The 19,123-nt window shown below is 33.5% G+C and overlaps 2 protein-coding genes across 4 annotated transcripts in view; one reads left to right on the forward strand and one right to left on the reverse strand.

Annotated features, from left to right (window-relative positions):
* LOC128192235 (actin, adductor muscle) overlaps nt 1-522 on the reverse strand; it is a 2,634-nt gene extending 2,112 nt beyond the window's left edge. The window contains exon 1 of the mRNA XM_052864786.1: nt 294-522. Coding sequence (XP_052720746.1) covers nt 294-419 — 126 coding nt within the window. The 5' untranslated portion in view covers nt 420-522. The remainder of the gene's footprint in view (nt 1-293) is intronic.
* A 5,788-nt stretch (nt 523-6,310) lies between these two features.
* On the forward strand, nt 6,311-17,597 carry LOC128192237 (deoxyribonuclease-2-alpha-like). 3 transcript variants are annotated; one of them, XM_052864788.1, is made up of 8 exons: nt 6,311-6,468; nt 11,518-11,692; nt 11,940-12,021; nt 12,563-12,724; nt 12,910-13,113; nt 14,472-14,584; nt 15,706-15,825; nt 17,289-17,597. In XM_052864788.1, exons 1-8 carry the CDS (start codon nt 6,374-6,376, stop codon nt 17,400-17,402), a joined length of 1,065 nt encoding a protein of 354 aa, XP_052720748.1. In that variant the 5' UTR covers nt 6,311-6,373; the 3' UTR covers nt 17,403-17,597. The 3 variants fall into 3 exon arrangements, with proteins under 3 accessions (XP_052720748.1, XP_052720749.1, XP_052720750.1); XM_052864789.1 differs by lacking the exon at nt 6,311-6,468 and adding an exon at nt 9,561-9,718; XM_052864790.1 differs by lacking the exons at nt 6,311-6,468; nt 14,472-14,584 and adding exons at nt 9,561-9,718; nt 14,945-15,051.
* Nucleotides 17,598-19,123: the final 1,526 nt, after the last annotated feature.

Below are 19,123 nucleotides of genomic sequence, written 5' to 3' on the forward strand. Positions count from 1 at the left end.
CTGTAATCCGTTTCAAGAACTTTGACAAATTTTTATCATTACAAAATAAGCACGATTTCCTTTAAGTATAAATTCTTACATTGATACTCTTTGAAAAGATGAGACAATTGATACATATGATATCGCTATCGAAATTTGAACTCAAAATCGTTTTTTATTATCTTATTTTCATTATGTTACTATAGAATTATTCTCACGTTCGCGTAAAATGTACTAAACGTTTAACCAATCAGTTATCGCGATTGTTTTACAATAATGAATTCAAAATTCCTGTTAAGAAAACTCCTCTATACCTGATGTCTTGGTCTTCCAACAATGGAAGGGAATACAGCTCTTGGGGCATCATCTCCGGCGAAACCGGCCTTGCACATTCCGGATCCATTGTCCACAACTAAAGCTGCAACTTCTTCATCACCCATGTTGATTGATTAAGTATAAGTATACTACGTAAAGTAAAATCTATTGGTATGGGGTCCTACACCCTTGTGAAGCTTGCACCGTTCTACAACAAACTGGTGAACTCACTAACGCGTCTCGCTCTTTTATTCATTTCTCTCCCAGTTTCCTAGAACCAACTCAGCTTGAGTAAGAACGATGCCATATATGGGCATCGCCTCGAAACGTATTAGGAATCGGGGCAAGCGTCGGGAGACGAAGCCCTGCCGGGATTTACCGAAGATACACGATCACGGGGCGCCTCCAGATTAGGCGATGCTGAACCCAATGATTGGTTTAGCGTTGCCTAGTAATATCAAAATGGCGGCTTACTGGTGATGAACCATTCGAATTTTTTGTTTGAAATATTCACATGTTAAAATGGGATTCTTTTGAATTTCTGTTTGTTTGGTATGTATTGGAATAAAGTGAGGTTTGCGTATAACTAATTGTCACTTTTAATAATTCTTAATCGCTGGAAAAATGAATCGATTCATACAAATTATTGTTTTGTATCTGTGGTCTGACTAAAAATGGTAATATCGTTCCACTTTTGCTGAATAGCATCATTATTGTTGAAATTAAATATTTGAATCTAGGTTGATCAGACGTGTCAAAATTTTCGATTCTATATGATAGATAATATATAAGGTACGAAAACATATAAACACTGTCATTGTTATTTCTGTATTTTGCTACCAAACTTGTTACGTTAATTCCCTATCGATTATTATTATTATTAGTCATTATCACAGGCAATATTATATTGAGTATTTACCAAAGTTTAAATGACAGCATCCATAAATGTCAGCTAAGATGCTTTTTAATTATATGAAGAGAAAAAAATAACATTTGCAAAGTCGTATGTCGATCAATACGTGTTAATTATTGTACAAATAAAATTTGTACAAAATATCTCTCCGGAAATTTATAAAGAACTTCTTTTATTTTTCCACACAAATAACATATTTTTCTTAAAACAGAAGCCAGTGTTATGAATGCAGTGCGTTTCTCTGTGTTTTCAGTCAGTACGTACTACAACAAACTATGTATGCAAGCTATTGACGATATTCACGTCCATTAGTGCATTGCTCGCTCCAGCCAGACAGAATATTATTAATCTGGAAACGATAGAGTGGCGATCTGTAAGGCTGTAAGCACATTCTTTATCTTGCTAGTTGGTTGTCGTGTCTAATTGCCGTTTCCATCGTATTTTATTTTTCAAAACAAATCGCCTGAGTCATGCTGAAAACATTGCTGCGGAGAGTCGGGCTTGGTTCATAGATAGATAACTCTCGCCGAATCATCAGCGATTATCTTAGGTGTACATTTTCCATACCTTTAATAAGAATTATTTAGGAGGGAGACGTGTTTAAAAAGAAAAAAAAAGAGAACGTCTATCGTTGCAGCACTGAAACGTCAGATTTCGCTGTTTTGTTTACATCCTGAATATCGTGCCTTCTTTGTCCGTGGTGTTAGAGGAATTAGGTCAGATGGTCCCTCGTGGGACGGATTAGGGAAATCTCATGCCGAGGTTAGCTTCCGTGTCAAATGGCAAAGCAAACATATGTGAGGGTATCACATTTATTGATAGAAAACATGTGTAAAAATACAAATAAACAAATCACCACGTCGTCTCCCCATTCTCAGCATGGGGTGTGACGGCATCCGCCCTCTATAGAGTGGTACTAACGCTGGCGACCGGTGTTACGTAACATGTAGGTGATAAATCGTCTGATCTACATTCATTGAATGTTGGATCACATCCGGTATACTTGATTTGGGTGTGAAACAATGGTGTTTCAGGTGCAGGATGTAAAATAAGGCCATTTCGACTCATATGTTTTGGGTTCTTTTTCTATTTTTCAATAATACGCATTTTGCAATACTGCCATGTTGTAAATTTGAATTTACCGGGCGACAGTAAATACAAAACATGACAATTATCTTCACTGTCACCCGCTAAATTCAAAATATACAGCATGACAAAACAATTGAAACATTAAATAATATTTTGTGAAAATAAAAAGCTCACAACATACATGTACGTATATATATTAAAACGCTAACAATATGTATATGTGTGTTTTATTGATATATGTCGAGTTCTACATGTATATATCATGTTCACAGAATCTTTTTGATTTCTTGAATAAAAATTCAATTTCCATTAAAAATGTAGAATGACACCCCAAAAATATTTATTAAAATAAGTTTAAAATATCAGTTAAATTATTCACGATACTTACACATCTTTAAAATGAAACAATAAATCGAGATTTTGTAGTACATGTATTACTTCAAGAAATCATGAACCGTACCTGCGTTGAGCATGCAGTTATATACTAATCTATAGAACAATGCTTGCTTGTTGTATGTACAAATCACCCATCTGGTAATATCTGAGATGAGCAGAATAAATTAATGTATATAGATAGTACTATTTCCGGAACAGATCTCTAAATCTGGCATCTGATTCTTGCTTGACTTATATACATTTATAATTCCCCAGAACAAAGGAAATGCGAGTCCACATTCCTCTCATTCCTAGCAGCGGAGAAAAATTCAAAAGTTGTGAGATCTCGAGAGATGACTACCATTGAGTTTAACTGTGTGTTGAGTGTGAGTCAAAGAAATGTGTCTAAACGATCGCACAAATTGCACACGTGTAATGTGGATTTACTTCCTCGATTTTATATCAAAAAGCAATTACAGATTCGATTTTTTTTCAATATTTTTGATTTACAAAAGTTAATGCAGCTCATGCCCATGTAAACTGATGTTTGTCTCTGACCGAGATTTCTCAGACTATGCAGACAGCCACTAGAGATTCAATTAGCAGCAAAGTCAACGTCGATATAGCATCCTTTGTTTATGCAATAAGACACGCAGTATGATTTGTACTTTTTCTTTTATATTAAAAACAAAAACAAAATAAAGAGGAATTACTAATAATTTATGAATTTGTCGTCTTTTACAGTGAGTACGTTCTAGATAAATGAATTACACGGTATACGTGTAGCTAATGGGTTAAAAAATTTATGGGGAGCTAGAGTTGCATGTATTGGCGAAACTTGGCGATGCCAATAAATGCTCTTCCAAAACAAAACACATCTTTATAGTGATTCTGGGTTCGTATAGCTATAAAGCTCTGCCTCTATACTTATTCACCCTATTCACAGCTAGTCGTCGGCTGTGTAAAGTTGACGTTGTCTTTCCAAAACCTGTCTGAAGCGGGTTCAAGCACCGACAGCTGACGTTATATATTTTTTTTCTTAATAATAAAAATACACACCCTCTACCTTCCTGTGCATTATTTGGTAAAGGTCTTTATTTTTTATCATGGCTAAATTTCGGCATAATGTCAGGTGCCTATGGATACAAGAAATGCGGAAGAGGGCTATAATTAGAATTGAAGTCTCGGGGTACATGTATCTTTCAATTTACATGACAACATTTCTTTAATTGAAGAAAGTTTAGCAATACGTCAACATAACAAACCACAACCATTCGAAATGTCTATAGTTATATGTTATACTTTATATACATTTACATATACAGACAGGCCACTCATAATTTCTCTGTCTTCGTACGTTTTATCATGTATGCTATAAAAGGCATAATTTTTATAACAAAATATGCAATTATGGTCGGCTCCCCTGTGTTAATTGAATAGAATTTTCTATATACACTTTAACCGTCCTTGTTTCATTTGTTTTATTTTATATAACAAATTTTCAATACATTGATTTTATTAGCCGGGCTCTGCTGAAAGCAGAGTCCTGGCTATAGGCAGGCCAATCGCCAATGTTACTATAAATAGCACAAATAAACAAAAAACCAAACAGCGTCAAGGTAAAGCTTCCGCTATACCAAATAGTTACCCAAAGAGCCACGTTTTGTCAAAAGTGTTGGCATTTTGTTTCTTTTTTAAAATTTCGAATAATTTGTCTCTCTTTCTTAGTTTTCTTATTAATAACGTGTTTTTAAAACATTACCTTGCATTTTGGACACATACAATGCGCATGAATTTCCATGAACTACTTTGCTGCACGACGAAGAAACGGGGATTGAATATATAATGCTTGTTGCAAAATTCAAGGCAGCAACTGTTGAACTTTTTAACTTCTACTAGACAGACTTATTTTTTGTTTATAGCCGCTTACAAAATTTGGTCGCTCTCTGATGCTTTGCTGACATTAAAAGCATGAGAGAGAGAGAGAGAGAGAGAGAGAGAGAGAGAGAGAGAGAGAGAGAGAGAGAGAGAGATTTTCAGTCTTTACTACACAATATGCAGAAAGACACACCAAAAGAGCCCGGCTTTCAGTACTTCAGTACTTTGATTATCTATTAATCTATTGGTACAATTATGAGGTGATGAGCATATAACAATTCTAAATAACGTTTTCCTTTTAAATGCATGTTAATAAGTTTATTTGATAGCTTACTTAGATAGTAAAGATAGTCAAATCGCTCGAACTACAGCCACCCGATACTACTCTACCCCTACCCCCACCCCCCACCGCCCGGTTGCGATGCTATGGGGCATATTGTGTTGGGGATATCGGTATCGATGACCAGCAGGAAAGTAATTAACCCATCTGTATCTACCTAAAAAAATAGCACATGTATATTGATCTAAAATCTCACATATCATATTTCTAATATAATATACATGCACTCATCTTAGCAACATATTTATTTTCCTTTTTGAAATGGAATTTTATACTTATTTTTACTACAAGTATTTAAATGACAATGACAATTGATTGTGAGAAACAGCTAGCATTTATAAGATATCATATAGAAGAAATAACATTGTAATGATGTACAAAACTAATTTGTGTTTATTTTTTATGTTCCACAATGTAGAACTATTACTTCTAGTAAGCGTTTATCGTGTATAAGTCTTATCTATCACATAGCTCTACACGTGTAAGTCACATTACAGAAATATAATAATCGCACGTTTTTACAGGAAATGGTTTCTGAAATATGTCTGCCCACTGTAAAATGTAATTCAAAGGAAGGTGATTTTCGCTCAAGAATATTTACAAACTTTTTATGACGAGATTAAAAATTGAAAATTATTACATTTTGGAAATTTTGTTCATTTTACAAACAATTTCAAAACTTTACGATAGTGTAAGTGATAAAAAGTGAGACAACCCTTACGAAAAAATACGACCTATTTTGTAGTATTTTTGGAAAATAGAACACTATATTACTATATAAATTTATCAACGGATTTTTTCACTTATACATTGTTGGTCCTTCATAAAATATTAAGCACAAACCTTGACATATGGCTTAAAAAATTAAGTTATACAGTGTATTTTAAATTTTATCTAAAATGTATAGTTCAGTTACATGCCAGCACAAATCTGACAGGGAAAAAATGAATAAAAATGAATACAGACAAAAAAAACCAAATAATAAAAACCCACACATACAACTATTCCCCTCCCCACAAAAGAACAAACAAGAGCAAATTCTATTGACATTTGCATCATGTATTTCGATTGTTTCCACCCATGAAGGCATCTATAATCCTCTAAGCAAGCTTTTTTTTAACCTTTCCCCGGCCATAATATCACCTGTATCGAGAATTTGTTTTCTTTTATTTCCGCATTATGTTTAACAAAATATAAATTTCCCCACAATCTCCCCAATATTGTATAGAAAACAATGTACCGAGAACTATCGGCGATATATTCAGTGTACTTATATATAACAGGTGATATTTACAATTTTATATCTGTTAACCAGCCTGCTTTGCTGATATGCATGACAGTTTACAATTTTTAAAGAAATATTTCGTGAAAGAGTTTGGATCCGTGCCCCTATTGCTACCTCAAACGAAAGTAGGTTTAAAGTCATTAGGAAGTCCTCGGGAATGTTCGGTGTTTGTATTTACTACTGTTGAGCCCCCATTGAAATGGTTCGAAATGTAACTCTCTGTGTCTTCCTTGTATTTATTCAAGTTGTGTTGGGTCTGAAGTGTAAGTCTCATACCGGGAAACCTGTGGATTGGTAAGAAATGTGTCTTTTACATAAAACTCTCTCCCTCTCTCTCTCTCTCTCTCTCTCTCTCTCTCTCTCTCTCTCTCTCTCTCTCTCTCTCTCTCTCTCTCTCTCTCTCTCTCTCTCTCTCTGAACATTAGTACTGTTTTGTTTATGTTAAAATAATCATTTGTTCCATTTTTCCCGATTTTCAGACGTGAATTTTCATGTCTGTTTTATTATAAATTCAAATAATGGGCCATCGATTCCAAATGATCTGTTCCCTTACTGTTGGAGGAACCACGGATACCTGTATTCGTTCACCCCTCAGTATATGTATCTGTTTATCTGATGGAGTGACTTTAAATACAGAAATAGATGAAACAGAAACCGTTTATGACTTGCCAGAATAGGTATAGGTACATGCATATATACATATGTAGTATTATAAGTGTCGTATGAGTGCTCTATACATGTTTGTTATTTTTATAAGATGCGGTCATAACTTAGAACACATCTAGAAGTTTGAAGTCCGTAGCTATGGGGCGCCGTTTTAATATTTTTGAGGTATTTTCTGATATCAGAAAATGATTTTTTGATATCAAGAATTCGAATTTCTGATATCAGGAAATGATTTTTTGATATCAGAAATTCGAATTCTTGATATCAGAAAATACGATCTATTTTCTGATATCAAAAAATCGATTTTCTGATATCAAAAAATCATTTTCTGATATCAGAAATTCGATTTTTTGATATCAGAAAATGATTTTTTGATATCAGAAATTGAAACTGATTATTTGATATCAAGAATTATATTTTCTGATATCAGAAATTCAAAGAAAATGGCGAATAAATTTCACCTATTTAATGAATACTCCCTTGACACAAAATTAAATTGCCGAACTATAGAGCCAGGTTTGCATTTAAATATTTGTTGTCTTTATTTATTTTAATGTAAAATTTAATAAGTGTTCTTGATAATTCTGGTCTTATGTATTGAAAGCGCTAACTGGACGCCTGTATAACTCTTTAAATTATGCGAGGTCATCATTTTTCAATATTCACAGCAAATCGCAAAGAAAGCAGTGTTGATCATTGTATATGTGGCAAAACTTGCCAGAATGAAACCAGGTTTAAAATAAGGCATTCATTATCATTCTTAAGAGACATCTACAGGCTTGAAACACATTTTCTTACAAATTACAAAAGTTGCATTACAGGGAGCATTCATTAAGTTGATAGTAATTTTATGTAAGTCTTATTTTCTGATATCAAAAGATAGATTTTCTGATATCAGAAAATGTGAATGATTTTTTGATATCAAAAAATGATTTTATGATATCAAGAATTCGATTTTTTGATATCAAAAAATGATTTTGTGATATCAAGAATTCAATTTTTTGATATCAAAAAATCAACTTTAATTCTTGATATCAAAAAATCTATTTTGTGATATCAGAAAATCATTTTTTGATATCAAGAATTCGAATTTGTGATATCAAAAAATGATTTTCTGATATCACAAAATAGATTTTTTGATATCAAGAATTAATTTTTGATATCAAGAATTATTTTTTGATATCAAAAATTCGAATTATTGATATCAAATATTTATTTTTTGATATCAGAAAATACCTCAAAAATATTAAAACGGCGCCTCATACGTAGCCGTATTCTGTCTGTCACCAGTTCTTTCGAAGTATCAAATCACGCATGCCAAGAATAATTCTACTTAATGTTTTGTTGTAAATCCAATCTATAGCCGTACATACATGTAAAGGAACTCTGTACCAGAATTTACAATATAATGAACATTGATTTATTGCATCCATTTTATTCACAGGGGCAAAGCCCGTTTTAACTATTGACTGCGCCGCGAAGTAATAGATCTACATTACATAGCATGTGCTATATGCTATATATAGTAGTTATAAAATAATGTTTTTTAAAGTGAACAAATTGGAAATAATATAAATATAAGTAAGAAGAAAACATTCTCTGAGTATAATGAGGTGATAATTTCGGTAGGAGCGTGGTCAAACCTATCATAATGCCCTTCGGACTTTATTGAATTTGAAATTTCAGTTTTTAAAAAAGAGTGTCTTAAACTTTGTGCGGGTCTAACAGATACCTTGTTACACTACTACGTATTTTCATATGTAAATTGTTTTAAAGGGTTATCTTGAGGCGGAAATATATAATGTTCTGGGTTGGAATTATCAAACCTACCTAACGGACTTCGTGCTGCTGCGTTTAATAAAATAAAATAAAAAGATCGTGTTTACTTTTAAAAGAAAAAAGAGTTTTTATCAGTGAATCAGTATTTTACTCCTATAATCAATTTCTATGCTTAATGTTTTCCTCAATTACCCTATGAAACACTTCCTTTATTGGTTTGATATTACAGTACTACTAGTCGTCTAACATACATACTGATTACTGAATCTATGTTTTGGATAAGCACGGAAGCTCTCTGGTGTTATCGTTGGAGTCTATTGGTCAATATCGATAATGCATTATTAGAGGCAAACTGAAATTCTTAGTCAATGAGTCTGGGTTGGTTTTTTAGGGGTTTTTTTGGTTGAAAATTCAATACCTGTTATATAGCCATCCAATGTGTTATCAACCATAACCTATCCCCAAACCAACCGAAAATATTGTGGTCGTTACGTGCTATATTTCAATGGCTGGAAAATTATATTATATCTTTTAAAAACGTTAGAATCTACATGAAGCCTTACTTTTTACATGCACTAAATTGTAGAAGTCTATTGGATAAAAGGAAGAAAATAAACAGAAAACATATATTAACAGTTTTTGGAGGCGAATGCTTACTCGTGAAAAAATATAAGATTAAGAATGTGATCAAAAAGTTGCATCATTTAAGTATTTTTAAGAGTATTTTAACACAATTTAATGTATAGCCTTAAACCTTTTGCAAAAAGGTAATAAAATTTTGTCTAGAATATAATGCATGAACAAAATGTTCCTGAAGTCGCCAGATTTTATCGCAATGAACATCTTCTTTAGAGTTCAAATTTCTTTTTTTTAATGATAAATGCATCTAAGTGTAACAATATTTGTAGATCCGTGCCTACATTGCTTCTGACAGAAAACGAAAGTGTTGATAATGTGTAAGTGTTTAGGAAGGCCTCGGTGTGTTCAGTAGATAACACTCTGCGATGGTTCGGGATGGTTTAGTGTGTGTGCTTCTGGTGTTTGTCTGGGGGTCTGAGGGACTCAAATGCAAGTCCCACACCGGAGAACCCGTCGACTGGTCGGTCTAATTTAGATGTTTTTAATTTGTTTGTTATTTGTAAAGGAATGTGCTTACTGTATCAATCAACTTCGTAATTTATCCTCATAAGTCAAGTGATTTTTTTTTTCACGATACAGTGTAATTGTTTCGTACAAAGATTGGATGATGTTTACCTGGTAAACAACCAAATATGTAATGATTTTTTAATTTCATTTCTTTTTCTTTCTTTTAGAAATAGAATGCTTTGGTTTATATAGGAACTCAACAAAAACAAAATTAAAATAACCTGGTTTAGTTTATGCCTAGCGTATTTTGAAATACAGCTGTGTAAATTATTTTGTTACACACAACGACATCTATATTCATCATTTATTTGCATGGTTAACTCGGTATTTTTTTTTATGGATGACGTCTCTTGCAAATAAATTAGGTTTTAAAAAGTTTAAAAAATGGAAAGGAACCTGTTTGTATCGAATATTTTTTGACAGGTAAATGCAAATGTAGGTAGTTCGCAAATTATGCACAGAAACTTGCTTTCAACTTTCAACTGGACGCGTTATGCCTCTGTTGTGACTACTACACATGTAGTACCGATTAGAACTAGTTACAGCTAAAAACAAACCATCTGAGTGCAAAGGCACCTGTTTCGCTTATTATACAATCTATTATGGACTATACTAAAAATCCATTGTCCAACCTTTAAGAGGGTTCGATGTTCATGGCCCTTGTAAGACTATTTTTATCTCCACAAGAAGAAGAGCTCTATATAGAGATATAGGAAAATGTTCAAGTTTTAAAGCTAGATTTAATGGAATTTTTCTTCACAATATAATAATTTATCAGCCTTGTGCAACAAAATCATACATGGATATGAAATATTGTTGACAATACTAGTAGTTGTCATATCGAGTCACCTAATAGATCATGTATATGATCGACGGATATTTTGTTTCTGTATATTTCAATGTGATGACTGTATCTTACGAGACGAAGTATAATACAACAAGATACTTTTGTCTTTAGATAATATTCATGTACTTTATGATTGAAGAGCAAGTATCCCGGAAGTTACGACTCTGAAATACGTACATCAACAATAATGGTGATTTTTTAAAGTTATAGTGTACTTGTATTTTATGACATTTTTTTTAAATATTAATGTAAATGTACTTTGTTTTAAGGTGGATGAAAAAAAGTACATAAAACAGGAAACGTAGAACTTATAAGCCCATGGTAAATGGACTCTATACTCTGTCAAAGTCCCCTGACGATGAGCGTCTCAGACTAGTACTTAGTCAATGAGATAAGGAAAGCCGTGTGTCATGAATTCAGAATTTACAACAATATTCTACACTATGACTTATCTATTTTGATTTGATACGCTTGTACTTTGACATTGTTTAACAATAGTTACAGCATCCGTTAACTGGGTTATATTAGCTATTTGATTGATGTGTGACACATACCCACAACAAATCAAGTGAGAGTCCAATGGACTTGATGTTTACTGTTTAGTAATATATGTAGGATCAACTGCCCGGATGATATAAAACCATTTCTGCAAATAACCAAAAACCGATTAAAATACACTGACCCAAAACTGATGAAAATGCTTAGAACACCATTATCCTTACTGCGTAAAACAAAATTGTTCAATCCCTCAATCAAACGGTAAAACAGACCTCTTAACACTTTCTGTGTTCATGTACTTTGTTGTTGTGGTTGGTTGTTGTTGTTGTGGTGGTGGTTGTGCATTCTACCAATGCCTCTAAAGATACATAAAGTTTGGTCTGATATGATATTTGTCTATTATTCAGGTTCACCGTGTACAAGCTCCCGGAGATCCACGAGATTGGGATAGACCCGCTGTCCTATGATGGAGTCGGCTTCTATTACATGGACGCCGTGACGCCGTCATGGAAGCTCTCTTCGGTCGGGATCAACGACACAGGGCATTCTGTGGAGTACACGCTGAGACAAATCTACAAAAATGTCAGTCTGAAGATGTGTCTAATTAATCTTTAATTAGTTTTATTTTACCCTCAGCAGTTAAAAGCTAGGAATTTAGACTGTCCTTTTGAATTTTGAAAAATACAAAACTTACCTTGAAATAACATAGTTCAGAAACTGGTGTTACATTTTGGATGTACATTGTATTACTTAATGTTTGGTTTGTTATATGCAATTGATAAATAGTTGTAGATTGTGTAGTTGTTAAATCTTTGCATGACTTTTTTAGACTACCAATGATTACATGTACGCTATGTACAATGACCAGCCTCCTGAGGGACACACATCGTTGAACCACGGCCATACCAAAGGTAAGGAGACAGCCCAGAATCACTGACGTACAACACAGAAACTGTGCCGTCACCACAATCACTGACGTACAACACAGAAACTGTGCCGTCACCCCAATCACTGACGTACAACACAGAAACTGTGCCGTCACGTAAAATATTTAAAATGGTCTGTCATTACAACCGCTGGCGACTGTCATCATAAAAAAGACATACATACTAGTACATGTTATCTTAAGTGTCAAAACAAATACTGATGTACAGCACATATTTTGTCAACCATTACAATGTATAACTGACGACGAAGATAACAAAAACTGAACCATCATAACAACCACAGACGTACTTCGCAGAAACCGTACTGTCTTGATAGCAACTGACGCACAGCACAGATACTGTACTGTCATCAAGTTAAACTAATGACGTACATGTATAGCACAACAATTTAACATTTACCTAAACACTAAAGTAACGTTTTTTCCTTCTGTAAAATCAAAGTAGCAAAGTAGTTAAGCTGTTCGTCATCATGTTCCAGCTTATGATTGCTTTCTGCCTGTTTCAGGTGTTTTCGCTTTTGATAAGACGGAGGGATTCTGGCTAATTATGAGTATCCCACACTTTCCTCCCGCCAAACATTCGGGGTTTTCCTACCCACACAGCGGGACGGTGTACGGACAGTCTATTTTCTGCATCAGTCTACCATATACATCCATTGAGGATGTCGGTAAAGTGCCCTCGAGTTTTTCTTTCCTTTCCTTTCAATTAAAGTCAAATTACGCCTATCAAAGTATAAAATAATATGCAAAGAATACATTATAAAATATAACATTGTGGCTTTGTATTTTGCTGAAGCCATGTTTCAAAGACATTTCAAAAACATTTTTGAAGTTTCTGTTATTTCCGTTACAGCTAAAATTATGACGTTCACCTATCCAAAGTTCTATGACTTTTACCTTCCTCCAACTTTCTCATCGGAAAATCCTATCATGACCGGCATTTTATCCAATCAACAGAAACACGTGACCTCGCCTCCATTTCAACTGGAAACCACCTTTCACTCAACAGATGGCGTTGTTCTTCATAACTTTGCTAAATCAAATGATTTTCACAAAGGTAAATACTGTGGAATCATTAAAATTCGTGGGGGCCAATTTTTGTAGATTACTGAAATTTTACTGGTTCGCGGGGACGTAATTTCGTGTATTTTCTTACAAAATGAAATATGACTTTATAACCCAAAGGAGAAGAGCGTACAATGCCTGTCGAATCCCCCGCATCTAGAATATTTAAACGACTTACGCACATCTCATATAATAGAATCTTAGATTTGAAGGTGTGCACTAGTACATGTACAATACACGACTGCATTACCTGACCGTACAAAAATATATTTATACTTTGCACTTTTCTCTATTGTTTCATTTCTGTTTTTAACATTACAAAGTGATCTCAGACAATCTCAGACTGGACTAGCGCTGTTGTTTATTTGACATTATTTGATGAGCAAGAACATTATATACATTTTTATTGCTACCTGACGGGTTTTAAATATTTTTCAAAGTAATTCTGTTATAAAAGAATTGGGGAAAAAGGTATTACCTAAAAGGAAGCAAAGCGCAGTAATTAAAAAGAAAACGTCCACTATGATTCGAACACCCTCTCAGTCGCGAGGTACTCTCTAAAGTCCGCCGCCTATCACACTGAGCTACTTTGACACTTAACAAATATTGTGAATAAATTTTATGGTTTGACAATATTAATTATAAATAAGTTTCAAGTTTTTGTGAAAACCACGAATTTTGACCAATAATGGGTCCAGACTCCACTTTAATAAATAAATAATAAAAAAGAATGAAAACTTATCCTTTTGATAAATGTACTTTTAGGATGGAGTGTAGACCCATTCATACCCAAAAATTGCAATCTATCACAGTAAATGGTCAAGATTTAGGCATAAAACGTCGTTTGGTTTAATTTGGAAACATGTATCTCTTGTGATTACCGATTGAAAGCACGTTATTTACAATCACCTTGAAATTTATAGTGTAAACAATGTATACAAGCCAAAAATAATTATTTTTGCAATATTTGATAACGTTCTTTTTTGTTGAACCAAATGGGGGATATTTGACGCATTGTACGCCCCTGTTCTTTATTAATTCGTGGAGGATGATAATTTATGGTCTAGAGGTACCCACGAATTCCACGAAAATTGGGCCACCACAAAATCTAATGATTCCACAGTATTGGTGTAGGGAAAATTTTTAAAGCTACCTCTTTTTATTGACGAGCAATTCTCAGATCTTCAGTCCGCAATTTTCGAATGCTAGGCTCCTAATATTACTGGTTATTCAATATTGTAAATGTAGGAAATATACTATCATAAATCAAATGTGTGTAAAAAAAGTTTATACTTTATATAATTATCATAGACAAGTTATGAATCGTATTTATTTGTCATGAATTTTCAGATTTATATGATGCATATTTGGCACCAATTTTACAAGAATCTCTGTTTGTCGAAACTTGGCAAAATGGACCCGATAGTGATACGTTACCGTCAAATTGTTCTATCAAGTTCCAGGTATTAGATATACATGTAGAGGAGTTACATGTTGCACTAAGTACTAACACTTTGTATGGCTCTGACAGCATGGTTCTTGTAGATTCTTGTAGATTACTAACTCTTGTCGAACTAATCTTTGTGTTGCATGATCGTAACGAAAACGAATTTAGTATAATTTAGTACATATAAATGATAAAAGGTCACGAAATAGAAAAGACGATGGTGTTATATTTACACGTATTAAGTTTCCGTCCGAACATCTGATGATTTCAGGATATCCCGTTTTATTGATTTTGCAAACTGCGTCCCTTCGCATGGTTACGGTTAAATGGCCTCTCTTGGTACTCCGACTGATCCTTATTGAATTCAACTTTACAGATCTGTACGATGCGTGGATCAACGAGAGAATTAACCACGACTTATTCGTAGAAACTTGGCAAAACGGCCGAGGTTCTCTGGAATCTAATTGCACAGAGCATTATAAGGTACCCGTTCTCTGTAGTGCAAAACAACAGATATATTCCTTAGGTATTCTGTAAATCCAAGTAAGGCAAATACTTGTGAATTTGATTTGTTAAAAAAACGGCTTTGATTCCGTTAGTACCAGTGTAAGTATTTTGAATTATTGGCCGCGTGCGTAATTTACGTTTGAAAAGTCAGAGAGAAATAGTTTATACTGCGAATGATTGTCAGATATACGCTCTTTTTTCAATTTCCTACTGCTTCAAGCCGCATTTTCTTTGCTTGCATGTCATCACTGTAAGTTTATATTCGTATGTATACTCTTATTTTAATGGTAGTCTTTACAATAGTTTTCAATTTTTGATTTTAGAGTGGTTTGTTTGTCTACCAATAATTTACATGTATTAGCTGATTGGCTTAGTTTAATTTTTAAAACACTGATCATGAGTTCGAATCTAACATGGCTTTGACTAGCTTAATTTTTACGTGCTACACTTGTATAAAAAATCATATTTTAGTCGAACTAGAATTTGCTGATTTACATGTAGATAAAACTCTGGAATTTGTTGATTTACACGTAGATAAAACTCTGATACGATAAAGATGTATATACATTTGAAGGAACATTACTGGTTCTATGCATGTCTAACTAATTCGTTTGAATTTTTCACCGTTAGGTATACAACATACAAATGATCCGATTCCCTAACGGAGACTTCAAAGAGACCAAAGATCATTCCAAGTGGGCGGTGTCTAGAACAGGATCATGGATTTGTATTGGGGACATTAATAGACAGGTAATTATACACTATAGACAATAGAGACATTAATAAACAGGTTATTATAAACAATAACACAGAGGGAGACATTAATAGACAGGTAGTTATAGACAATATAACAAAAGGGGGCGTGATTAAATAGGTAAATACGGACAATAACACAAAAGGGGAAATTAATAGACAGGTAAATATGGACAATAACACAAAGGGGACATTAATAGACAGGTAAATATGGTCAATAACAAAAAAGGGGACATTGATAGACAGGTAAATATGGACAATAACACAAAAGGGGACATTAATAGACAGGTAAATATGGACAATAACACAAGAGGGGACCTTAATAGACAGGTAAATATGGTCAACAACATAAAAGGGGACATTGATGGACAGGTAAATATGGACAATAACACAAGAGGGTACATTAATAGACAGGTAATCATAGACAGGAAAAATATGGGACACTCATGGATTTGTTTGAGATTATTAAAAGACTGATAAGTATAGACTTCAGACAAAGGAGAGTACTTATATGTAGGAGACATTGATACGGGTAGTTATAGACAGCAAAACAAAAGCGACATTGATAAGCAATTATAAACTATATTACAAAAGGGGACATTATTAGACAGACTATTGTAGACGGGAAAAATATGGCACATTAACAAACAGATGATAATAGACACGAAAAATAGGAGACATTACAAAAGTATTTAAAGACAACAACAACAGAGAACGTTGTTAGTTAGGAAATTATATTTAGCACAAACAGAAAAGGAAGAGTTTTATTATAGACAAGAAAAATAGGGGACTGGTAATTATATATTGTCTTGAATTGTTAGACAATATTTTTAGACAGCAAAAATAGTGAAGAATTAGCCGTATGAAGCTGTTCTGCATAAATAGCTTAACGTTATTGGCAATATAACAAACATGATTTCGTGTCATTTGAAAATATTCAAGTCCCACGTCATTCGACACTTTAAAATATTGTAATTTTTAAATCTATGTTTTCATTTTTGAACCAACAGTTATCGTTCTTAGCCTAGCGCCATTATTCTGGTATTCTATAAATGATATAATGCTCTCCTAATCTTTCTCAATAGTTTCTAGAGATCTAACCCTAGTATATACTTTACCGATAAATTTCATTAGTAGACGATCGTCGTAGTTTTTCCGTAGTGTATTCACAAATAAGATTAGGAAAAGCCTGCCAATTAATTTACTGTTTTAACTGGCCTAATTCTGTAAAACCAAAATGCATAATACGAGAGCACTTTTTTCCTTTCAATTTATTCTTTATAATTGCCTTGATTTACTTTGTATACTTAACAATTTAACATGACATTAGTATGGTCCCGGACTCGTGAAAGTTGTGTCAATCCGGATCAATCATTAAAATTTGATGATACTGGTATTCATGCTGTGCCCCTTACTATACTACATGAACTTGTATGATTTCTTTCTTTTCGTATTCACAGAGCACCCAGTTTCACCGCGGGGGCGGGACCATGTGTATGTCCGACCCACACGTCTGGAAAGAGTACACCAACATCATTCGGGACATCGAGACTTGCGGACCCATATTTGGATGAATCCGAGCATGGAAGGCAGCGAATTGAAATATTTTTGTAGCAACAATTGACTTTTTATTAAAACTTAACATTATTTCCTCAGGCTGTTTTGAACCATAATTTTTAATATGCCGGGAAGATATTAAACTAGTTTTGTTTGAATAGTTTGTCTACGTGATTTTGAGGCATTTTTATATTAAAACTTAACATTATTTACCAAGCTATTTTTTTTTCTATTTCTTCAAAATACCAGTAATTTCCAAACTGGTTTTCGAGGGGTGTCAATTTCAACTGTTATCCTCCCAAACAGGCACTATTTATTTTGTTATACTGAATGTCTTAATTTTTAAGAAAATTTTACTGCTTTTATATAGGAATAACGTGAATTCTACAGCGAACCGTACGCGCATAATTTTCGCGCATGTAACATTTTTTAATGTTACCCGTTGCTAAGTGCGTTGCTAACGCTGAGGGTAATAGAAAATATTATTAACTGCGTCTAAACCAATCAGATTTCAGTATTTAACATGAAAGTATAACAATTTCAAATCTTACCCTCCTAAACAGGCACTATTTATATATTGACACCCCGAGAAAATTATTGTCAACCGACGCGAAGCGGAGGTTGACAGTGGTTTTCAAGGGGTGTCAATTTCAACTCTTACCCTCCTAAACAGGCACTATTTATTTTATTATACTGAATGTTTTAATTTTAAAGAAAACTTAATTACTTTTATATATGAATGACGTGAATTCTTTGGCGAACCGTACGCGCATAGTTTACGCGCATTTTGTATTACCCGTTGCTAAGTGTGTTGCTAATGCTGAGGGTAATAGAACGGATTATTAACTGCGTCTAAACCAATCAGATTTCAGTATTTAACATGAAAGTATAATAAAATATTTTGTGACTAGTCGACATAAGGATCTGAAAAGTCGACATAATCATCTTTTACGTCGACATCATTATTTGATGTAAATATATATCTGACAAATCGACAAAATTATTGACAAGACGACATAACATCTTATAAGTCAACATCATTCTATGACAAGTCGACTCATAATATGAATGATAATTTTTTTTTCAAACTAGTGGCCATTTTATTTTTTTCTGTCAGATGATTATTTTGACTTGTCGTATCTTTATGTCTATAAATAATTTAATCATTGTTATATATATGTCAGTGCATTGGATGAAAAAAAATAGCCAATTCTTCTCATATTGGACCTAACATGATTATATTTTGCAGTCCGTGATTTTTTAAAGTTTATTCAGACTTGTCAGTTTTTATAGAGCTATGAATCATAATCGAGAAATAGAGGATAAAATTCTTAGTGGGTGTAAAAATATACCTGTTAGATAACAATGACATAAGTACGACAGAGTACGTGTACTTGGTATATACCTCCATCTTTCAGTCGAGACTTTAGGGTCGATAACAGTCTGTATATATTTTAGAATAAATGGCAGAAGAAAGGTGTCTTCGCTGTTCATGTAACCTTTTAGCTTAATGAAACCGTTACATTGAAATTCTTTCCCTAAAGGCTTCATAGACCTTGTACAAAGTGTAAAAATTGATTCTGGCATTTAATGTAGTTTACTAAGTAGATTAAGTAAAATATAATTGTATCATTGTTTGATAACACCGAAAACGTTCCATTTATTCTCTGAAGATTTATCAACACCTCACAATATATACCTTATACGCTTTAGCATAGAAAGCGGGATTGTCATATTT

The sequence above is a fragment of the Crassostrea angulata genome, chromosome 7, assembly GCF_025612915.1.
Source record: "Crassostrea angulata isolate pt1a10 chromosome 7, ASM2561291v2, whole genome shotgun sequence".
In the NCBI taxonomy this organism is placed as follows: Eukaryota; Metazoa; Mollusca; class Bivalvia; order Ostreida; family Ostreidae; genus Magallana; species Magallana angulata.

Coding starts and splice junctions, on each gene's coding strand:
- LOC128192237 (XM_052864788.1), top strand. CDS start 6,374: ATGGTTCGAAATGTAACTCTCTGTGTCTTCCTTGTATTTATTCAAGTT. Junction 12,725..12,909: donor TACATCCATTGAGGATGTCG/GTAAAGTGCCCT, acceptor TTTCCGTTACAG/CTAAAATTATGACGTTCACC. Junction 13,114..14,471: donor ATCAAATGATTTTCACAAAG/GTAAATACTGTG, acceptor ATGAATTTTCAG/ATTTATATGATGCATATTTG.